Below are 24,446 nucleotides of genomic sequence, written 5' to 3'. Positions count from 1 at the left end.
GCTCTCGTAGGCAGCCAACGCGAGGCTGAGCCGCAGCTACTAGCGCTGAGTCCTCTGCGTGCGCCTTGCTCACTTTCCTTGCTTATCGCCTAGGTTAAAGCGAACAATACAGGTAGGTTTCTGGAGCACTTTGCAACTGTTTTTGGGGCGGCTGTTCTGCTCGCCCTTTTAAATGCCCCCCTTTAAAGAAAAACAGTTTTAATTGTTCTTTTTTGGGGGGGGGGGGATCCTTTTGCTTAAAGAAGTTTCTCAGTTTTTAATTTTTGTCTGTATATATGTATTCCGATCAACTTTAACTTGGCTTTCCCAAACCTTCCTCTTAAGTAGGCGTGGGAAATCGAGACTTGTCCCGGATCCTGGTGTAAATGGAGCTAGGCTTATTTTTATATTTCTGATTAGGGGTGCGTGGGCGACGACGCCCAGATAGGCGCTTAAAAACACACACATACAGCCATTATCATTTAGGGGTGTCTCTTATTCTGCAGGGAAAATTAGTAAGTCCACACACATGGGTTTTCTGCTGCTACAGTAGAATGTGGCTGGTACATTAACTTTCCCGCATGGGCGGGGGACCTCCCGCTTAACTGTCATGTCAGCCCCATCTCCGCTTCTCCACGTGTGTTGCCTCTCACCTTGTCTCGCCTTCTTGGGGACAGTGGGCTGTTCTGGTGCCTGGTGTTTATTCTGCGTTAGTAATGGCTGCCGCGTTAGAATCTGAAAAGGATAATCTCTGCGCATCCAGGACATAAACACCCCGCCTCTTTTCTCCCTCGCATCCCTCTTTCTTCCCCACCATGTCTTCTCCTCGCCTTCTGATCCGCCCCAAGCCTTTCGTTTCCTCAATATTTTTATTTACCCTCTACATAAATGTGTCCCTCGTCCCCTTGTGACCGCCACTAAGCCCTGAACCGCCCCTCTCCCCCGCCCTTTGCCATATGCTTGAGCTGAGGTCTTGTGTGTGTTAATATGGCTGGCGTTTTAGTGGTACGACTAAAGGAAGAAAAACGTAAAGGCAACAGAGAGGCGGGAAACAGGAGCGACGCGGGGGGAAATGGGGGGTGCAAAGACCCCCACCCCTCCTTTCTATCAGTTCACGCCCGTGGTGGGGTGGTTGGGGGCCGGATTCGGCTTTCTTGCAGTTTTCCTCCTTCGGCGCGTTAGCCAGGGTTTGTAATGGCTTCATGACAGGCAGTCTTTGTTACAGACTATTGAGCTGAACAGGGAAATGGGGGTGGGAGACTGCTTCAAAGCTGCCCCCACCATTTCCCGGACCCCGCCTCATAGGGAAGAGGACAGCTTTTTCTACGGGGCTGGTTGGTTTTCGGGAGCCCGGGTGTTTCGGCTTCCTTTCCTGCAGTTTTCATCCGAGCAGACGGGTGCCGGTGGCTTTGTTAGGGATACCAGTCTCGGTGCCTTGTAGAGAAGCCATTTTAGCGTATGGAGCTGGCTGGCTATGGGCGGGGGGGGGGGGACCCTTCTCTCCATATCCCTGCCTTAGCAAAGCATCAAAACTATATAGCAAGGGCAAAGAACCCCACAGCTTGCCCCAGCTCCAGCCAACTTTGACCCTTATGGCCAAAGGCGAGCCGAAGGGCTTATTTGCGGGGCACTTTCTTTCATGAGTAAGCATTACACAAAATGGAAGATGAATTATTGGTGTCTTTAGTGACCCGTCAGTTCTCCCCCACCCCGCCTTTTCACTCAGCTTCTCGGAGTCACTCCAGCAAGTATATAGCGACCCCGGGCATATCCCAGCTGTATTTGTGAAGGCAGTAAAAGGGCTTTTAAAAAACAAATTGCTCCAATGTAGTAAGGTGAAAAAGGAAGAAGATCCCTGCCACACACACCCCGTCACGCCTATTGAATCCTATTGAAATAGGATTATTGATTAGAAGAAAGGGAAATGTGAGGATTAGGTGTGATTTTTAAGAAAAGTGGTTGTTGATCTTTTTTCCTGGAGAGGAAGAAATCAATAACAAAATTAATTTAAACTTTTAATGATATTTATTACCAATGTTCATTTAAATACATTTAAAAAAACATCATGAGCAAATTTCCCACCCCTGCTTTTAACCTCATAAATACTTGCTTTTTCAGGAGATGAGGTGGGAAAGATGCTTTCATATCTGAAAAGTTAGCAGCTGTTCTGGGCATTAAAATTAATAAATAGTGACCACTCTGACATCAAAACTATAGATCCCTTGGTGGAGTAACATCAGTCTTATAAGTCATGCTTTTATTCAATAAACTCTTTGGTTTAAATATGTTTAATTTCAGAGACCTGGTCTTATAATGCTGAAGTAAAAGGTGTCCATATGAGATGCATGACAGATACTCTGACATGAAATGCATTTTTTAAGTCTTGAAGAAGTAGGAGAGTTTTCCTATTGAAGGCTAGCCAAAGACTACAAGTCACAACTATGTGTATTAGTTAACCCTTTAATACTCTAGTACAGTTTTCAACCAATGTGCCGTGGCACTCTGGGGTGCCTTGAATGATAGTTTCCTTACCTCTGATGCCATCTTGTGTCTCTGCCTCCCAAAGGCTTGCACGACTGTTTGTTGCAGCAGCCTACAAGGCGAATGGTGCCTCTGGTTGCCAGGAGCTGAGGTGGCCTCAGAGTAAGGAAGTAAGTGGGTGAGGGAGCCCAGCCAGCCAGTCCACCAGCCCTTGCTGCTGGAAATGGACGGACAAGTGGGAGACTGGGCAGGCAGGTGCCACACTGGCCTTTCTTTTGCTTGCTGTGTGCAATGCCTGCCTAGGAGCTGAGTGTCTGGTGTGGAAAGGGAGCCTTTTCACCATGCAGGCTTGGCGGTGCCCGCTGTTGCCACTGCTGCCTCCCAAGGTAAGGCACTGGCCTCATGTTCACCCTTGGCCAGTCTCTGCCAGGCCATCAAGGCTGGGAGCATCCTCTTCCCAGGCCCCTGTGGGGCATCATGAAGAGGCACCTCTCTTTGGGTTGGGGGGGAGGTGCTCAGAGACCGGGGAGATGGCAGCTGCTGCCCGGAGGACTTTCAAAGAGGGGAAAGGAGAGGAGGCTGAGGGAACACTCCACAAGGGAGGGTGATTGAAAAGGGGTGAGGGGCTGCCAGCTGTGCAGGAAAGGGGTAACATAACTGGGATTCTGAGGCCCAGAGTATGTTTCACCACAGGGGAGCAGCAGAAAGAATGTAGTTGGTCAAGGGAGCCTTGAACTCAAAAAGGTTGAAAACCTCCCTCTAGTATTATGGGCTGGTTCAAGCATGTGCTTGACACTGGAACATAGAAAACTGCTTTTTACTGAGTCAAACCCATTGGTCCATCTAGCTCAGTATAGTCTACACTGACTGGCACAGGCTCTTCAGGGTTTCAGAGAGGAAGTCTCTCCCCAGCCATACCTGGAGATGCCACTGGGGACTGACTCTGGGACCTTCTGCATGTACAACAGATGCTCTAGTACTGAGCTACAGCCCTTGACCATCAAATGTAAGCAAATAAGCTCAGTCAAGTGAAAAACTATGCAATAATGCTGTGGACAGTGGCGGAGGAAGGGGGCGGGGGCGATCCACCCCAGGTGCCGTCTCTGAGCGGGGGTGACAAAAAGGCACCCCACAGGGGGCTCGCACCCCTTCGGGCACGGTGGTGCTAGCCACCGCCATCGTGCCACCGCCGCCACGTGCGGAGTATCCTCCACTCGTGGCTGCACCCTCCACCGCCGTTCGTATAGCACTCGAGCAGCGCTGTTGGCAAACCGCCCAGTGGCGCATGCGCCATACGTACCTTGCATGAACAGCAGCGCTCGAGTGCTGTATGGATGGCAGCGGTATCTGCGCCGCTTACATACCACGCATATACGTGCCATATGGGCGGCGGTGGGATACCGCCCAACAATCCCTCCGCCGTCACTGCAGCCACGAGCAGAGGATCCCGCCGGGGTACGTATGGCGCATGCACGTTACGTAGCGGCACACACATGCGCGTTGCGTAGTGGCGCACGCTCATACGCAGTACGTACGGCGCACGCGCATGGTGGGAGGTTTGTCACCCTGGGTGCCGGTTCTCCTTCCTTTGCCACTGGCTGTGGCAGTAGAGAACTTGCACAATGTCCATGTCAGCTCAAGAAAAAAACCCAACTTCCCAGTGGACAGAAATTATCTGGTTTTGGCTGATAAGATCTTAAGATGTATGCGAAAGTCAGTCTACCGAAGGGTAGCCTGACTATAAGTTTGGTTGCCTAGTGTACACAGCATAAATTGCTTGTTGGAATGGTAAGTGGTGATCTTTTAAAATACCTTTCCAGAGAGTAAAAATGGCTAAAGGTGACCCGAAAAAGCCAAAGGGGAAGATGTCTGCTTATGCCTTCTTTGTTCAGACCTGCCGTGAAGAACACAAGAAGAAGAATCCAGAAGTTCCTGTCAACTTTGCAGAGTTCTCAAAGAAGTGCTCAGAGAGGTGGAAGGTATTGTCTCCCAGACCCAATTCCTCACACTTGCTATAAAGACAATGGCCTAGTGAGAGAAAGCTATGTGTTCACTGCATGAACACACTTTCAACTTTAAAACAAAATCAACTGTCCTTAATTCTGTTAATTACTGTCCCCCTCTGCCATTTAAGCTTATTGCCATTATCTCAAATTACTGAATAGAGATTTGCAGCCCAAGTCAAGGAGTTACAGATCAATGAAGGAGTCTAAAACCCAGCTTATGTCCCTTTTAGCATCTGAGAATTCACTGGGCATTGCCAGCACACTTTAAAGCATTTGTTGGAATCATAGGGACTACAAACTTTCTTTTTTTTAAAAAAAAAAGAAAGTTCTTAGGAAGATGAATTCTGCATCATCTACTTCAGGGAAGCCATGACCCTCTATGGACCTTGGCCATGCTGATTGGAGCCGATGGGAGTTTGAGTCCAACAACATCTGCAGGGACACAGGTTCCCCACACCTAAAGTAGAGGATGCAGGATCTCTGAGTAGCCAACATGGCACCTGAAGATGATGGGAATTGGAGTCCTAAGCATTTGGTGGGCATCATGTTGCCTACCCATGCTGCTTTGTCTAGAACAGCCGTATTTGCACAGGCAGGGTTCAAACAGAATAGGCGCTTTTTGAGACTCAATAGTCCTACCTTGTGACCAAGTTTAGATTTCCTGTCACAACCATTGTGACTAAAGTCTCCAGTGAGGGCAATGTCCGTAAGAGGGAGCACAAAAGCTGAAAACCTGTGATCAGGTTGTTGAGCTTAAGACACTCTGCAGGAAGAATAAATCTTACTCCATTGTGGTACTATTTGCATAAGCTGAAAAGCAAGTGGTCTGTCATAGCAAAAACACAGCCCCTCCTCCGCGCTGGTTCCTCAGGCTGAAGCAGCTGGTTTTTCAGCCCACCCCCACACCTCCAATCCAGAGCTGCTTGTGTTTAAGCCAGCAGTCTTTTGCTCCTCTTTTAAAGGGGCACCGTTTTCGGAGAAGGGGTGGATTGGTTTCTCTCTGCTTCTTCCTTCTTCTCCAGGCAGTTGACTCCCCCACCCCACTTTGCCACCCCCCTTTTGTCAGAAGAGAAGGGGTGTGTATGGGTGTGTGTTTTTTAAAGCAAAATGAGCTTTGCTTTGGGAGTTGGAGGGAGAGAGAGAGGCTGGCAAGTTCCTTTCATGTTTAAGTAAGGCTGGAAGGCTGCTTTGGAGAGATTTGAGACATCATCTGTTCCCCCAACCCCATTATTTAGGAGGAACTGCTCATAGAACTATATTTCTACTCCCCCTTCCTCCTCTTCTCACAGTCCCTCTCCAAATAATCTAGTAGTTGCACATTTGTTTCATTTTCTCTCTCAAATTTCTTTCAAGTTCAGTAATAATAGTAGTAATAATTTATATGCTGCTTAATTGTCAAAGTTGGCCTCTATGTAGCTTAGAAGTATAAAACCAATTACGAAATAATATATATGCATGTAATAAATGTGCACAATAAAATAATTCCATTGAAACATTAAAATAAGCATCCACGTATAAAAAATAGAGTAAAGCAAGCACATTCAAACAATGCAACAGTTAAGAGTTAAAACAACAATTAAAAATTAAATATAGTAACAGTAATAAGTTTTTGCATTGTGTTCCAAGTGTTCAGATACTACAAGTATGTATTCTTTTAATCCTTACATCATCTCTGTCAAGTATGCCTCGCCTCACCTTGCCTTCCCTGCCCACCCCTTCCTTGGAGGTTTTTAAGCAGAGGTTGGATGACCATCTGGCATGGATGCTTTAGCTGATATTCCTGCATTGCAGGGGGTTGGACTAGATGACCCTTGGGTCCCTTCGAGCTCGTAAGTTTCTATGAGATTATGAGATTGCTGTTAGATCACTGGCTGCTGCCTTCCATGTGCTGCTTTGCCTCTCCTCCCCACCCAAAGCATGTTAGTTCAAATGTAGTGCAGTACTTTACATAACACATCACATATACACACAGAGAGAGACTGGTATTTGAACATATTAATTATTCAAATGACTTATGGTTTTTGCTGCTATTGCAGGAGTTGACCTATGTTTGTGGTTTCCAATAAAGAATTGCTATTAAAGTGTGATATTAACAATGTATCACTGATATGAATTGTGAATCAGTTCATGTGTTTGAAAAAATAAATAGAAGGTGCTGCTAATTGGGGGGGGGGTGGCAACTGGCCATTCTGTTTTTGCGCCTGTAACCCATGTTCCAGGGGCCATTTGGCTCCTAGCTTTTCTATCTCAGTTTCTAACACCGTGTCCAGGTATAGCTATAGTTGATCTGTCAAGAATATGCTCTTAAAATTTGCTTTTATCTTTATCTGGGAAGCTTGGGAGTAACATACAGAAGACGGAAGATACAAGCCACTGTATCTGGTCTTAATTTTGAGTCTGTTTCCCTTGGAACTAAAGCATGCAAGGGTGAACGAATGGCCTTACAGACTTGGGCTTTGACAGGGAGTGCTTGGTTCTATTTCAGATGGTTGAGAGCAACTCAGCTGTATTTTTGGAACATAGGTCTGGTGTTGCCTACTTGGGCAGGCAGCATCTCCACAAGGTCTCTGGTAGAAGTCTGTCTCTTCAAAAATAATTTTATTTGGGACTTTTTGCCTGCAAAGCATTTTTTCTACCTCTTCAGCTATGGTCCTTTCCTCCTGCCTTAGTTTGTGGCTTGTGTACTCTTTTTGGGAAGGTGCATGAGTAACTGTTTGCCTTTCAGACCATGTCAAACAAAGAGAAGGGTAAATTTGATGAAATGGCTAAAGCTGATAAAGTACGGTATGAGAGAGAAATGAAGGATTATGGACCAGCAAAGGGTGGTAAGAAGAAGAAGGATCCCAATGCCCCCAAACGGCCACCGTAAGTAACTTCCCTACATAATTGTGTACATAAACTTATTCGCATATTTGTTAGGTGGAACATTGCAAGTCTGCATTTAAACAAAGTAAGTAAGAAAGAAGTAGATCTGACAGTGAGAAGTTGCCTTAAACCAAATCAGACCATTGCCCCATCTAGGTTAGTATTGTATTCTGACTGGCAGTGGCTTTCCAGGTTTCAGGCAGGTGTCTTTCCCAGACCTACTTAGAGATGCTAAGAATTGAACCCGGGACCTTCTGCATGCTAAACAACTGAAGAAAGCACTTTTAAACAAACCTCTTCAGAGTCTCAGTCTGCTGCATTGGGTGAGAGTTAACCTATTAACAAACTGTTGGAAAGACTTGATTGTTTTCAAGATAGCAGTACAACTGTTAATAAAAAAAAGTTAATGCTTTTGAAGGCTACCTGATCACCTAAATCTTGGCACTGAGTAGTTGATTGAGAGTGGCACCATTTGCCACTTCTGTGAGTATCCTGGAGGTGGGAGAAAGAAGCTTGAAATTTGTCTTCACTTAATGACCCTGATCTCCTAATTCTGTTATTTATTTAATAGCACTCTGGCGTGTTTGGTGTTTCACATAACATTAATGCTTACAGCTGTCCTGGAAGATGAGCCAGATGTTGAACTGAAAGTATCTTCATAAGACAGCTTGGAGGTGGGGGTGCTGATGCTGAGGGCTAGTGGCTTGCCAAGGTCCCCCAATGAGTTTTGAGTTGAATTTAAATTGGGGAATTACTAGCTCATGCCTAGGTTATATTTTCTAACTGGTTTCACATCAGTCAAACTGTTGTGGTTTTCTGCCACTCTATCCCCCACCGAGAGTCCTTGGATCTGTAACACTGGAAAAATTTGAATCCCTAGTGCTACCTTCACACTGAGCTCATTTGAATGCAATGTTAAAATGGTTTAGCTGGCAGCCTTCCCCAACTTGGTGCCAACCAAAGGTTGCTGGGCTGTAACTCCTATCAGCCCCACCCCATGTGACTGGTAGTCAGGAATGATGGGAGTTGTAGTCCAGCAACATTTGGAGTGCACCAGGCTGGAGAAAGCTGTTTTAGTACTATTTGTACAAGCCTCATTCTCATTAACTCCCCACTTCTCTGCTGGTATGGCATGCAAGGAGGAGATAGTTGAAATCTTGAAAGCTTTTGCTTCTAACAGCAGTGTCTTGTTATGTCTGAGCCCAGATAAACTGTGGTTTGGAGCTTCCAGTGGTCTGGTGGCCACGCCAGGAGAGCATTCAAGTCCAAGACTTGTGCATGTAACACTAAACTGTAGTGTGGCATCTGAACCAAATAACTATTGTTTATTGTTAAAAACTAGTTTGCTTGTAGTATAGGTAATAAACCCCTGGCCACCATGCCAGCTCTCAATTGCAGTTTGTCTTCTCCCTCCCATCCTTCACAAGGTCTGGATTCTTCCTGTTCTGTTCAGAATTCCGTCCCAATATCAAATCCACTAATCCTGGCATCTCCATTGGAGACGTGGCAAAGAAATTGGGTGAAATGTGGAACAACCTCAGTGATGGGGAGAAACAGCCTTACAACAACAAGGCTGCGAAACTGAAGGAGAAGTATGAGAAGGTAAGGCTCAGGTGGCTTCTGTCCATATGCTGCAAATTCTTGCTTACATTTGCTCCAAAAATGAAACATCAGTCTCATGACAGACACTTTAAAGCAGACTTTTTTTAACCTGGTGCACTTTCCAGATCTTTTGTTGGACTACCAGTTCCCATCAGCACTAGCTAGCGCAGCTGGCTGATGGGAGTTGGGAGTTCTGACAGCATTTGGAGGGTGCACCAGGTTGGTGAAACCTGCTTTAAATGTAAACTGTGCTAACACATGTGGTGTTTCCAAATCAGTGGAGTACTTCCCAGCTAAGAGGGCATTCCAAGCCTACTGATAGTTCCTTCACTGGAAACAAATTCCAGTAACATTGGTGAGTGCATGTTTATCAGGAAACTGTGCTTAACAATTTACTTAAAGGGATTTCAGCTGACTCCAAGGCCTTTTAACTATTAACACTGACAAGATATGGCATGTTTATCTTGCTGTCTTTATGTCACTGGAGGAAACCTTGGCATACCTTCCTTTTGCTAGATCGGAAGTGTATTATCCCACCTCATCCCAGAGTTTCAGAGCAGATAACTGAAACAAAATACTGTAACACTCTCGGTACTGAAATATGTAAAGCTTTCCTGCCATTTCCAAACTTGTCCCTGTCTCAGAAGCCAGCCCAAGCAGGAATATTGTATTAATTTATGTGTTTTTATGTTGTAAAGATGCAACTTCTTTTTCTCTCTCTCTCCTCTGGCATCAGCCATTGCAAATTAGCAGTGATGGGCTCTGCTAAAAGGCATAAAAAGCTCATAATTTGAACTAAGAATGTAAGAAAAGCCCTGTTGGATCAGGCCAAATGTGCATCTAGTCCAGCATCCTGTGGTCCAACCAGATACAAATAAGAAGCCCACAAGCAGAACCTGAGCGCAACAGAACTCTCTCCACCTATGATTCCCAATAGCTGGTCTCCACTGCCTCCTGCAGTGGAAGTAGAACATAGCCACCATAGCTTGTAGACATACATAGGATTAGACAAAATCATGAAGGATAAGACTCTTTTAAATCCATCCATCTTGGCTGGTATCACTGCCTCTTGTGGAGTGAATTCCCTAGTTTAACTATGCAGTGTGAAGAAGTGCTTCCTTTTGTCTGTCCTGAAATACAAAGAAATTCTAGAGAGGTAGCTGGGCTGTATCCTATGGCATAATATTTTAATTTAAAAAAATATATACTACAGCAACAAAGGAGTTGCTCATAGCAGCTTACAAATATAAAAGCAAGCATACAGATTGCAGTGCTTCCATCTTTAAAATGCAAATTATCAAAACTAAAAATAGCAGTAAAAGATACAAGTACTAGCATTTGTTGTAAATCAATACATTTAAACATCAGCACATAATCAAAAGTTTGTTTTTAAAAGGAATGTTTTCAATTGCTGGACAAACACAAATAAATGAGAAAGATAACCTTGCCTCTTGTGGCAGGGAATTCCACATATGGGATGCCTTACTTCAGAAGCCAATGGTGCATGCAAGAGATATGTAAAACCCAAACTTGGAGGATGGGCAGATTCACGTGAGAGAGCCCTATGGGTAATAACACCATCTTGAATTGCACTTGGAAAGCCAATTCAGTGGGAGACTACTGAGCAGGGTACAAATAATTTGAAACCAGTTCTGCTGGTATAGATTGGGGGGATGGGGTGGAACTGATAATACAGAGTTCTTATCTCACAAACTAATCTCATTTCCCAAAAAACTATAAAGGGCTTTTTAGGGACAAACCTTTAAAAGTAGCATACGTCCATGTATAGGAGGAATGATATAAGATTATTTAGGCACATCAGTTAGGTGTAAAAATTACTACAGGAGAGGTGTTTGAAATCACACAAGTGTATAAACAAGCATAGGTTAATTGGAAGGGGCCACCTCTTGTGTGTACCTTGCCTGTCAAAGCAAGACCGCCAAAGCAGATCTCAGTGTATAGGCAAGGCCATATGGGTAAAGCGACGGTCTTAAAGTAACCCAGTTAGCACCAGCATGTTGAAGTGGGTTGGGAAACATACCAGGAACTAAGCTCCACAGGAAATTGTTTCTGTGGCGCTTATGCTAAACTCAAGTTTGAAAGTTGGCGGTGCCTTCTGTAAGCAAAGGGGCAAAGGGTGAAGATGTTATGGGGTTGAGAGTTCCAGGACCCCTTTGCTCTTTTCCCTAACTATTAGGGCTGGAGAGCATGCAACTTTCCTTACCTTGTGTAAGCCTGTATGGTAGGAATGAGAAACCTGTGGCCACACAGATGATGATGATGATGATGATGATTATTATCATTTATCAATTTTTTATACCACCCTATACCTGCAGGTCTCAGGGTGGTTCACAGGATAAGATCACAATATAAACACACACACACACACACACACACACACACATAAACAAAAACAACCCAATAACACCACCCCAAACACATTTTAAAAGGGCATTGGGTGTGAATCAGCCAAAGACCTAGTTAAAGAAGAATGTTTTTGCCTGCCGTATAATGAAGGCACCAAGCAAAACTCCCTGAGGAGAGCATTCCAGAGACGGGTAGCCACAGCAGAGAAGGCCCCGCTCTCGTGTTGCCACCCTCCGGACCTCTCGAGGAGGATGGACACTAAGGAGGGCATCAGAAGATGACCTCAGGGTCTGGGTAGGTTCATATGGAAAGAGGCAGTCCTTAAGGTACTGGGGTCCTGAGCTGTTTAAGGCTTCATAGGTCAAAACCAGCACTTTGAATTGGGCCCAGAGACTAATTGGTAGCCAGTGCAATCGGGTCAGGATTGGTGTAATATGCTCAAACCGTTTTGCCCCGGTGAGCAACCTGGCCACTGAATTCTGCACTAGCTGGAGTTTCCGAACAGTCTTCAGAGGCAGCCCTACATATAACGCATTGCAGTCATTAACCTCAAGGTTAACAGCATAGACAACAGTACATGGGCTATCCCTGTCCTGATAGGGTCATAGCTGGGCCACCAGCTGAAGCTGATGGAAGGCACTCTATGCCACTGAGACCACCTGAGCCTCAAGTGACAGCGAAGCATCCAGGAGTACCCCCAAGCTACGAACCTGCTCCTTCAGAGGAAGTGAAACCTCATCAAGAGCAGGCGACACCCCCCCCCCCCAAATCTGGTCTAGGGAACCACCCACCAACAGTGCCTCAGTCTTAGCTGGATTGAGTTTCAGTTTGTTGGTTCTCATCCAGTCCATTATCAAGGCAAGACCACGGTCCAGCACTTCCACTGCCTCACTTGCAGATGTAAAGGAGAAGTAGGGCAGAGTATCATCAGCATACAGCTGACAATGTACTCCAAACCTCCGAATAACCCTACCCAGCGGTTTCATGTAGATGTTGAACAGCATAGGGGATTGGATCGAGCCCTGCAGAACCCCACATTGAAGGCTCCACAGGACTGAAAAGCACTCCCCAAGCAACACCCCCTGGGAATGACTATCCGAGCAGGACTGGAACCACTGCATAGCAGTACCACCCACCCCTAACTCAGACAGCCTCTGCAGAAGGATACCATGGTTGATAATATTGAAAGCCATCAATAGGTCAAGGAGAATTAACAGGGGCACCTTTCCCCATCTCTCTCATGACACAGCTCATCATAAAGGGCGATCCAAGCAGTTTCTGGGCCTAAACCCTGGTTGAAATGGATCTACAAAACCAGTGTCTTCCAACAGTGCCTGGATCTGGTACACAACCACCCGCTCCAGAACCTTGCTCAGGAAAAGGAGATTAGCAACTGGCTGGTAGTTAGTTAGATTTTCTAAGTCCATGGAAGGTTTCTTAAGGAGTGGTTTTATCACTGCCTCCTTCAAACAGGCAGGGACCACCCCATCTCGCAAAGAGGCATTGATTACCTCCCTGGCCCAGGCAGCTGTTCCCTCCCTGCTGGTTTATATCAGCAAGAGGGGCAAGGGTTTGGAGCACAAGTGGTTGCCCTGACCTATCAAAGCACCTTGCCCACATCCTCGAGGCTTACCAATACCATGGCTCCGAAGCATCCTCTCCGATTGCATGGAGCCTGGACAGCCCCATGGTTTCCCTGGAGCTGATGGTGATGAAACAATCGCTGAGATGGCTAGAACGCCGGTGGCGGAAAACTCACTCTGAATTGGACCAAACACAGGTTAGAGCTCAACGTCAAGCCTACCAAGTGGCGATGGCGACAGCGAAGAGGACCTTCTTTGCCGCCTCTATTGCATCTGCAGAAAACAGCAGGAGGAGACTCTTTCAGGTGGTTCGCAATCTATCAGAGCCACCTTCATCATCGGGGCCGGGTAGGGACCCCAAGATCTCATGCAATGCTTTTGCAAAGTTTTTTGCAGATAAAGTTGCTCAGATTCGGAAGGAGGTAGACTCCACTGTGGGAGCAGGGCCAGGGCGGGAGAGTGCTAGAGTCCTGTCTAGTCATATTGTTGTTGTTGTTTAGTCGTTTAGTCATGTCCGACTCTTCGTGACCCCATGGACCAGAGCACGCCAGGCACTCCTGTCTTCCGCTGCCTCCCGCAGTTTGGTCAGGCTCATGTTTGTAGCTTCGAGAACACTGTCTAACCATCTCATCCTCTGTCGTCCCCTTCTTGTGCCCTCAATCTTTCCCAACATCAGGGTCTTTTCAATGGAGTCTTCTCATGAGGTGGCCAAAGTATTGAAGCCTCAGCTTCACGATCTGTCCTTCCAGTGAGCACTCAGGGCTGATTTCCTTAAGAACGGATACGTTTGATCTTCTTGCAGTCCATGGGACTCTCAAGAGTCTCCTCCAGCACCATAATTCAAAAGCATCAATTCTTCGGCGATCAGCCTTCTTTATGGTCCAGCTCTCACTTCCATACAACACTACTGGGAAAACCATGGCTTTTACAATACGGACCTTTGTTGGCAAGGTGATATCTCTGCTTTTTAAGATGTTGTCTAGGTTTGCCATCGCCTTTCTCCCAAGGAGCAGGCGTCTTTTAATTTTGTGGCTGCTGTCACCATCTGCAGTGATCATGGAGCCCAAGAAAGTAAACTCTCTCACTGCCTCCATTTCTTCCCCTTCTATTTGCCAGGAGGTGATGGGACCAGTGGCCATGTTCTTCGTTTTTTTTATGTTGAGCTTCAGACCATATTTTGCGCTCCCCTCTTTCACCCTCATTAAAAGGTTCTTTAATTCCTCCTCACTTTCTGCCATCAAGGTTGTGTCATCTGCATATCTGAGGTTGTTGATATTTCTTCCGGCAATCTTAATTCTGGTTTGGGATTCATCCAGCCCAACCTTTCGCATGATGAATAAGCAGGGAGACAAAATACAGCCTTGTCGTACTCCTTTCCCAATTTTGAACCAATCAGTTGTTCCATATCCAGTTCTAACTGTAGCTTCTTGTCCCACATAGAGATTTCTCAGGAGACAGATGAGGTGATCTGGCACTCCCATTTCTTTAAGAACTTGCCATAGTTTGCCGTGGTCGACACAGTCAAAGGCTTTTGCATAGTCAATGAAGCAGAAGTAGATGTCTTTCTGGAACTCTCTAGCTTTCTCCATAATCCAGCGCATGTTTGCAATTTGGTCTCTGGTTCCTCTGCCTCTTCTAAATCCAGCTTGCACTTCTGGGAGTTCTCGGTCCACATACTGCTTGAGCCTTCCTTGTAGAATTTTAAGCATAACCTTGCTAGCGTGTGAAATGAGTGCAATTGTGCGGTAGTTGGAGCATTCTTTGGCACTGCCCTTCTTTGGGATTGGGATGTAGACTGATCTTCTCCAATCTTCTGGCCACTGCTGTGTTTTCCAAACTTGCTGGCATATTGAGTGTAGCACCTTAACAGCATCATCTTTTAAAATTTTAAATAGTTCAGCTGGAATACCATCACTTCCACTGGCCTTGTTATTTGCAGTGCTTTCTAAGGCCCATTTGACTTCACTCTCCAGGATGTCTGGCTCAAGGTCGGCAACCACACTACCTGGGGTATACGAGACATCCATTTCTTTCTGGTATTATATGGGATCAATTTCAATCTGTTACCCCCGAGGATGTGGACAGACTGCTTGGACGAACGAAACCAACTACCTGTCTCCTTGATCCTTGTCCATCCTGGCAGATAAACGTAAGCTGGGAAGGGCTGGGCGATGGGCTCTGTGAGGTGGTGATTGCTTCCTTCTGTGAGGGAGCCTTCCCAGGCCCACTGAAAGGCGGTCATTAAACCGCTTCTTAAAAAAACATCTTTAGACCTCACCACGGGACTGAAACTGTCTTGGTCGCACTGGTCGATGATCTCCGGCGGGCTAGGGACAAAGGTGAGAGCTGTTTCCTATTTCTGCTGGATCTCTCAGCTGCTTTTGATACCATCGACCATAACATCCTTCTGGACCGTCTTGAGGGGCTGGGAGCTGGGGGCACTGTTATACAGTGGTTCCGCTCCTTTCTCCTGGGCTGTGTCCAGAAAGTGGTGGGGGGGGATGAGTGTTCAGACCCCTGGGCTCTCACTTGTGGGGTGCCTCAGGGTTCCGCCCTCTCCCCCATGCTTTTTCACATCTACATGCAGCCGCTGGGAGAGATCATCAGCTCTACCTCTCTTTTAAATCAGAACTAGTGAAGGCGGTGAAGGTCCTGTGTGAGTGTCTGGAGGCGCTTGGAGGATGGATGGTAGCTAACAGATTGAGGATGAATCCTGACAAGACAGAAGTACTGTTCTTGGGGGATGGGGGGGCGGGCTGGTGTGGAGGACGCACTGATCCTGAATAGGGTAACTGGGCCCCTGAAGGACCAGGTGCACAGCCTGGGAGTCGTTTTGGACTCACAGCTGTCCATGGAGGCGCAGGTTAGTTCTGTGTCCAGGGCAGCTGTTTACCAGCTCCATCTGGTACGCAGGTTGAGACCCTACCTGCCCGCAGACTGTCTTGCTAGAGTGGTGCATGCTTTAGTTATCTCCCACTTGGACTACTGCAATGTGTTCTACGTGGGGCTACCTTTGAAGGTCACTCGGAAACTGTAGTTAATCCAGAATGCAGCAGCTAGACTGGTGACTGGGAGTGGCCGCCGAGACCATATAACACCGGTCCTGAAAGATCTTCATTGGCTCCCAGTACGTTTCCGAGCACAATTCAAAGTGTTGGCGCTGACCTTTAAAGCCCTAAATGGCCTCGGTCCTGTATACCTGAAGGAGTGTCTCCACCCCCATCATCCAGCCCGGACACTGAGGTCCAGCACCGAGGGCCTTCTGGCAGTTCCCTCACTGCGAGAACTGAGGTTACAGGGAAGCAGCAGAGGGCCTTCTCGGTAGTGGTTACGGCCCTGTGGAACGCCATCCCATCAGATGTCAAGGTAATAAACAACTATTTTACTTTTAAAAGACAACTGTTTAGGGAGGTTTTTAATGTCTGATGCTGTATTGTTTTTAATATTCAGTTGGAAGCTGCCCAGAGTAGCTGGGGAAACCCAGCCACATGGGCGGGGTATAAATAAATTATTATTATTATTTATTATTAGAAATTCAACCAAAACAACAGGACTATTCTATGCTCTGGACACCCCATGAGATTCCTCTGCTATAACAACAGTCAAGATCTTTGTGGATGCAAATGATTTTATCCTCCAAATGCTTTGCAAACAAGTCACAGCAAGCTACCATTGGTTCCACCACCTCCTTTGGGACAGCCTGTAAAAGGCCCCATACTACCTGGAATAGCTCTGCCGGACGGCATAATGAGGATGCAATGGAGGCAGCAAAGTATGCCTTCCTTGCTGCCTTCCCTGCCACTAGGTAGGCTTGATAATGAGCCCTTACCAGTGTTTGGTTGCATTCATTCAGATCTTTCCTCCACTTGCATTCAAGCCGTCTCCCAGCTTGTTTCCTCGCTCTAAGCTATGGGGGCTTACAGGGGGCCAAAGGGGCAACACAAAGTGGGAGAGGATACTCAGGGGTGATCGTGTCAATGACCTGAGCTATTTGGAATCCCACTGGATCTATCAGCCTCCAAGGGCGGACCTTCCTAATAGGTCCCCCACTTCTGTGGAGGGGAAATGGTGATGACAGCCTAAATCTCAACAGGAGATCTGACCATGAAAGGGGACAGATGTCAATGTGCCCCACTTTCAAATCACCCTCTTCCCGCCCTGATGCTGCACTGAGTACCCAGGTGGGCACAGCTGGATGAGACCAACTCCACCCTGTTCACCCACCCAGGTTTCAGTGATACATGCCAGATCAGCCTCCTCATCCATAATCAAATCATGGATGAGGGAGATTTTATTCTGGGCTGACCTGGCATTCAACAGCAGCATTCTCAGACCTGAGGGCTGACTGATACGACAACCACAATTCCCCAGGTTGGAGGAGGGGCTGGCACACGGCACAGTCACTAGCTGCCTGTGTCGTGTGCTACTAACCTGGTCTACCCCTCCTCCCACACCATACCTCCCCCTATCCAGAACCACTGTAACTGGGCTTCCCCCTGCTCTTCCACGCTCCTCTCCTCTCCTCTCAGGCACATGTTTTGAAAATATAAGAAAAACAAAAACAGGGGGGGGGAATCCAAATGGGAAAAAAAATCACGAACTGCCCCTTACACAACATGCCCCTCTTCCCACACCATACCTCCCCCTACCCCTGAACCACTGTAATTGCCACCCCCCCTGCTCCTCTCCTCCCAGGCACATCCCACAAAGAGCCCTTACAAAACTAGTTTAAAATCATTAAAATTATTAAAACAATTACAAGCAGTTTACCAGTGTAAACAGTGTTCTCTGTTGGGCAACCCCAGTGCTTTGTAGTCTGTCAGGGCCCCACCCTAGGCCTGGTGGAAAGAGGCAGGTCCCATGGAACTTGCAGCAGATGTTGTTGGATCCCAACTCCCATCAGCCCTAACTAGCACAGTCCATTTTCAGGACTGATGGGGAGTTCTTAGTTCAACTACATCCAAGAGGGGCTACTCCTACTTTTGGGGGGAACAGAGTTTTGGCTACTTTGGCACTGAATTTTTACTTTTAAAAAGCACAGAATGAGTATGATTATCACTTGCTTAATGCATAGAGCTGCTTGTGTGAATCGGAGGGGGTTTCTCATGCTGTGCAGGTGGGTCTTCCCTCCTGTGTTGCATTATGTACAGCTCCATGGGAAGTGGAATTTTGCGGGGTGCAAGAGACTGGAGGCCCATTGTTCAAGTAACATCACACCTACAGTTCTATGTAGCTAAGTCATTGTTTTGCAAGTGTTAATAGTTGCAGTTTGCTAACAACCACCACCAGTTTCCAACTGAGGAAGTGGCAATGTAATAAAATAACCCTCCTTACTGGCTTAAAAAAAATAAATCAGTCTAATCCTTCGTATCTCCCCACCTCCCCCAAGGTGTTCAATAGTGATAAGTGAAATAGTGCCTTTAGCTTATTTCATGTGAAATCGGCTATTTTGAAAGCCCCCCCCCCAACAAGGCAGATAGGTTGATAACACAAAGGCCAGTGAAACTCATCCTCTTGCTCTTGCAGGATGTCGCAGACTACAAGTCTAAAGGCAAGTTTGATGGTGCAAAGAGTGCAGTGGCCAAAGCGGCTGTTGCAGCTCGGAAAAAGGTAGAGGAGGAGGAGGATGACGAAGACGAGGAGGAGGAAGACGAGGAGGAGGAGGAGGAATGAGAAACTGTATAATACTTGTCTCCATGTGAATACCATAGAGTAGGGGAAACACCATTTGGAAAAGAGAAAATAAACAGGCACTTCTTATTTAAGAGGGTGTCTTATTTGCCCTTTTTATTAGGTTTAATAACATAATTTAAATTTTGACCACACCAGCAGTGGGAGCTTAAATTAAATAAAGTTACTGTAGGAAAATCCAGGAAAGAAAAACTAAATATAACCAAACCATGGTTTATATTAAGTGTCCATAGGCACTCTGAAATTGTAACAAAGTTGTACATATTTCCAAGCATTTTTAAAACAAAAAGGTGGAAGCAAGACACTCTTGTGTTCTCCTCAACTCTGTGCACTTTTCCTGTTGGTGTAACAAAGCATTTATAAATGTTTCTCAAGCATCTTATTTTTTAATTTGTAAGGTGGTGTTTAACTATATGGTTATTGGTTAGAAAATCCTGGGTTATAAAACTGTACATATCTATAGTTTGTAAAAACTAGACAGATTCTTGTGGTTCATGCTTTCAGTGGTGATGCCTCAGAGGGGGATGGGCAGTAACTCCCTGAAGGTTGTAACACTCTTCCACAGAGGGACAGAGGGGTCGTATCTCAAAGCACACTCTGCAAAATTAGAGCTATTTACAGTACAGTGGGCATCCATTTAGCCTAAAGTTTTATTTCTGTATATAGTGAAACTAGCATTCTGCTGCCATTCTTAGTTGCAGAAGGGGGGGGGGATTTCAGCTGGCATGAGAAATTGTATGGATACTTTTCTTTCCTTTTTTAATTAAGTGGGGTAATTTTTAAATGGAAACTGAAGATCTCTTCATTTTCAGCTTAAAATGTGAAGAGAGGGCACAGAAAATTGAAGTTCAAAAACACCCTGTATTTAAAAAGTTAAACAAAAATTTTCAAAAAACGTTATGTTGGGGTTTTTTGTATGTTTAGAATGCGGAAATGTTTTTGAAGCAAAAATAAATAGTATTACATTTTTAAAACTTCTTGACAATATTCTAAATCTTTCTGCTTTTAACAAGGTTCCCTGCAGCAGCAATATATATATATATAAATACAAAACAGAAAGTTATTTCAGCGTCAACCCAGCCAGTGAACCATTTTAAAACTTTAGTAAAGCTTTACTTTTCCACTTCCCCAAGAAAGGAGCATGATGGTCTAGGAAAGGACTACTTGAGTTAAAGATGTTGTGCAAGATTGAGTCTTACTCCTTTGAAACTGGGACACTTGTGACCTTAAATGTGTGTATACCACTGTTTGGAAAGATAGGTAACTAAGAAGGAGCAGGTGTTTCTTTTTAGCTGTGTTGGGTACCTTTATAGCCCAAATTCTATGCTTTGTAAATATTAAAATGTGCCTCTTTTTTGTCCTGTGTTGAAACTGCTTCAGACTTGTGTACTCCCACTCCTTGACCACCAGCAGTTCAGTTACTGGTAGGAAGAATATTACAGTTACAATCAAAATTATTCAACCCCCATTGCAAATCAGGTTTATTATCAAAAATTATAGACTTTCAGCTGTTTGCAATTGTTTTGCATCGTTTTGCAGTGCAAACCCCATGCTTTACAGCACCCCCCAAAAAGCACAGCAAGTAACACATCAAATTGGGGTTCCAGGATAATGATAATCATCCACCCAACCTGAAAATAAAGTTGTTCTAAGTAAAGGGAAGCTACCAGAAACTTGGCAAAAAGCATTCATAACTCTAATACCTAAACAAGGTCTAGACCCAAAGTCGGTACAAAATTATAGACTAATATCGCTCCTGAACAATGGTTACAAATTATTTGCAGACATTCTAGCAACCAGATTAAAAAGGGTATTAAAGGACATAATAAATGGAAAACCTAGTGGGGTTTTTTACCAGGCAGACAAATGAAGAACAATATAAGAATGAGAATTGATATTCTGGAATATTTGGAAATGAGAAGTGATAAGCAAGCAATATTAATGTTTGTTGATGCGGAGAAAGCATTCGATAATATATCTTGGGATTTCCTTAAAAATGATGGGGAAAATGGATCTAGGTGAAACCTTCAATAGAGGAATAAATGTGATATATCAGAATCAAAGAGCCAAACTAATTATAAACAACGGACTAATAGAAAATTTTAGGATAACAAAGGGTACAAGGCAGGGATGTCCATTGTCCACACTACAGTTCATCCTGATATTAGAAGTTTTGGTGAGCAAAATAAGAAAGGACAGTGAGATCAAAGGAATCGTACTGGGAAACAAATCATTTAAATTGAAGGCATTTGCAGACGACTTAGTAATTACAACAGAAAATCCAATGGAAAGCCTACCCATAGTGTTAAGAAGAATTGCAGAATTTTGTCAGGTGGCAGGATTTAAACTTAACAAAACTAAAACTAAGGTGTTAGTGAAGAACATGTCAGAACAAGTTAAAGAGAAGCTGCAAAAAACCTCAATTACCAAAAAAGTAAAATACCTCAGAATTTGGTTTACAATGAAAAATATAAACCTGTTTAAAGAGTTTGACCAAACTGCGGGAGGCAGTGGAAGACAGAACCTGGCATGCTCTGGTCCATGGGGTCACGAAGAGTCGGACATGACTAAACAACAACTTTAAAATGTGGTTAGAGATTTAAAAAGATCTAGAGATATAGAATAGGTTGAGCCTCTCACTATGGGGGAGGAAATCCATAATAAAAATGATGGTACTACCCAAGATGTTACATCTTTTCCAATCAATTCCAGTGGTAGGAGGAGCAGGGAAATTTAAGGACTTACTGAGATTTATCTGGCAAGGAAAAAAACTTAGAATAAAACATAAATTGCTGATTGACATTAGAGGGGGGGTTGCATTACCGAATTTAAAATTGTACTATGAAGTGGCTTGTCTCTGCTGGTTGAAAGACTGGATGAATTTACAGAATACTGATTTATTAACTCTTGAGGGATTTGATAACCTATATGGGTGGCATGCTTATTTGTGGTACAGGAAAGTGAAGGTCCACAAGGGGTTTTTAAATCATGTGATAAGAAAAGCATTATATGGCGTATGGGATAAATATAGGAATTTATTAGAACAGAAAACCCCCTGGTGGTTATCCCCACTTGAAGCCTTCTCAGTAAAGAAAAAATAAATAAATAAGAATTGGGCAACATATAAGGAACTGTTAGAGGAGGACAAAATCAATTAAAACTGAGAAAGTTTGAGGATATAAGACATCATCTCAGACTGGTTACAATACCACCAATTGAACGACATCTTTAAGGTAGATAAAAAATTGGTTTTGCTACGGAAATATCGGAATTAGAGAGAGGTCTATTAAAAAATAGAGACAAATTGCATTCCAAAATGTACAGACTATTACTAAACTGGGAAATAGAAGAAGAGGTAAAATCGGTTATGGTTAAGTGGGCGATGGACTTTGGATATAACATACAGATGGTGGAATGGGAAAATTTATGGAGAAGGGAGCTGAAATTTATGGCTTGTTTTACTATAAAAAAGAAACCTTTATGAAGATGCTATATAGGTGGTACATCACCCCCAGCAAACTAGCTAAAATATAGAAAACCAACTCAAATTTATGCTGGAGGTGTAGAGAATTAGAGGGAACAATGTACCACATGCGCTGGGCTTGCAAAAAAAACAAAGAGCTTTTGGCAACTTATATAATGAATTTTAAAAAAACTGTTCGAAATAACGTTTATCAAAAAACCTGAAGCCTTCCTCTTAGGCATTATGGCATCAGACATCTCAAGAGAGAAAAGGAGGATCTTTTTGTATGCAACAACGTCAGTAAGGATGCTGATTGCCAAGGGTTGGAAAGGAGATAAAATTCCATCAAAAGAGGAGTCTGATCTCCGGGCAGACCTGAGCCCCACAGAGGTTAGAGGGGAGCGTGCCAAGGCGCCCCCAAGCTCCGCAAAGGTGTGTGGAGTGTCAAGTGGTCCAGCGGAGTGCCAATCTCCCGCCCCCCCTGAAAAAACCGCTGCCGAAGGGCAAGGGGGGGGAGCGGTTGAGAGCACTCTCAGATGTACCTGACTCTCGAGCTGCCTGCTGTCAGCAGGAGATTCACAACTAAAAATATTCAAGCTGAAATAAAAGGGTAAGAAGAATTCTGCATCTTCTACAGTTTTGCTTGAAGAAAGAAATATAATCAGATTGGATTTAATTAGACTGAATTTGGCGATATACAAAGGGTTAAAACAGGAGGTCCACCCTTCACTTTCTGGGTAAATTACATTGCATGGAGAAAAGTTGCAAGTAGGATAACTTATTTTACTAAAAACATATGGTCAAGTGCCTGTTGATGAGCCACCAAAACCCATCCTTCACTGATTGTCAGTATCAGGAGATTTTAAAAGTGGCTACGATGCTGTATTGAGAGACAGAAAAGGGAAGGTAGTGCCAGACTTCTGGGAGCATCAGGGAGCCCTAACACCACTTTCTCAAACCTTTCCCTTATGGTTGTGGAAAGGAAAGTTCTTAGCAACTGAAATCTATTCATAATTGCATATTATCACTATTGGATTATAAAATTGGGAATTTATTTTTGTACTGTGTTGAGGAACTTGGCAGAAGAGACTTTGATTAAATATATGAAGAGCTCTGCTGAGGATTATAAGATATCCTGCTGGGAGGAATAAAAGAAGGAAGAAGCTTGAAGTTGGCTCCACAAACACAACTGAGACTTTAAGGAACAATTTGCAAGTGACTTTGTACCCCACTCTGAGACATTTTGGAAAAGTGGACAAGTGGTTTTAATATGCTTCCTCTGGAAAAGTACTGGATCTCCCTGGTGTTTACTGGGAAACTCTACTGAATAGCCTTGGACTTAATCAGGTCTGATAGAGGAATCTGGCTGCTCTGAAAACATTGGAAGGATGGGCAGGGCAGCCAGAGATGAACTCAGATGCTGAAATTGTGGCATTCTTGTACCAATGGAGAAGAGAATTTATGGAAACTATGGCTAAGGTATCTGAGACCATCAGTACCAGATTGGATCAATATAACAACACAGCGGAAGAACCAGAAATGAGAATAGACACAGGGGAGACTCTTGGGCAAAGACAGGAGGGAAAGTTTGTAAAGGTGGAAAGGCTAATTGTTATGAAGAAAAACCGAAAGGAAAGAGCAGGGGGATTTGAAGGGCAGCATACACAGAAAACATTTGAGGAAGTATTGGTAAAATCACCAATGTTAAGACAAGAGGAGCTAAAATTGGAAATTGTCCTAACTGGTAGCAGCTTCTTTGTCAGGGAGCCTCCTGCCTTCCCTGACATGAGCCAAGATGAAAATTCTGAGCAGGAGGGAGAGACAGCTGCAGAGAGAGAAAATGAAAGCGAGGGGGAGGAAGGGGGGGAGAGAAACACTGTCAGTGAAAACAAGCAAGCAGAAGAAGGGCAGGAGTTAAAGTTCTAGCAATGTTACTGTTTATGAGTCCCCTCATGCAGGTTGTTTAGGGAGAATAAGGGGGAAATGTGACGCATGTCGCAAAGCAGGAAAAGGGTGGAGCTCTTTATGCTGGGGTCGTAAAAAGAGGCTAATCATGCCAACATCTAGCTCCAGTGAGGATTGATTACGAGTGTGGTGGTGTTCTTGTGTAAATAATAATAAAACTAAGACTATAAAACTGTCAGAGTGTCCAGCCTTCTGTGTGAAGAGAGCTGCTTGTTAATCCTTGACATTCTTGAGGAGCTTTAAATATGAGTACAGACAGGAAATAGAAATTTTTTGGTGAAATCACAACCATGGAGACAGAGAAATTTGGAAGGAAGGAGGGCTGAAATTGGGAATTGTCCTAATGGGAAGCCTCTTCCAGAGGAGATTTAAATATGCCAAAGTAAGAAAAAAGAATGGGTAACAGTCTGGGAAATGGTTTTTATTAAGGGGGCAGTGGTTGTA

The 24,446-nt window shown here is 44.6% G+C and overlaps 1 protein-coding gene across 3 annotated transcripts; it reads left to right on the top strand.

The window, feature by feature from the left end:
- Window positions 1-24,177, top strand: LOC310835971 (high mobility group protein B3). Of its 3 annotated transcripts, none has more exons than XM_083720940.1 (5): window positions 1-112; window positions 4,281-4,439; window positions 7,192-7,331; window positions 8,759-8,933; window positions 23,110-24,177. In XM_083720940.1, exons 2-5 carry the CDS (start codon window positions 4,290-4,292, stop codon window positions 23,134-23,136), a joined length of 492 nt encoding a protein of 163 aa, XP_083577066.1. In that variant the 5' UTR covers window positions 1-112; window positions 4,281-4,289; the 3' UTR covers window positions 23,137-24,177. The 3 variants fall into 3 exon arrangements, with proteins under 3 accessions (XP_083577066.1, XP_083577064.1, XP_083577065.1); XM_083720938.1 differs by lacking the exon at window positions 23,110-24,177 and adding an exon at window positions 18,410-19,604; XM_083720939.1 differs by lacking the exon at window positions 23,110-24,177 and adding an exon at window positions 18,410-19,604 and having other exon boundaries at window positions 15-116; window positions 4,285-4,439.
- Window positions 24,178-24,446: the final 269 nt, after the last annotated feature.

Source organism: Podarcis gaigeae (assembly GCF_964106915.1).
Source record: "Podarcis gaigeae genome assembly, chromosome: W".
Taxonomy (NCBI): Eukaryota; Metazoa; Chordata; class Lepidosauria; order Squamata; family Lacertidae; genus Podarcis; species Podarcis gaigeae.
Note: the sequence above shows the minus strand (reverse complement) of the source record. Positions and strands in the feature narration are given on the sequence as shown.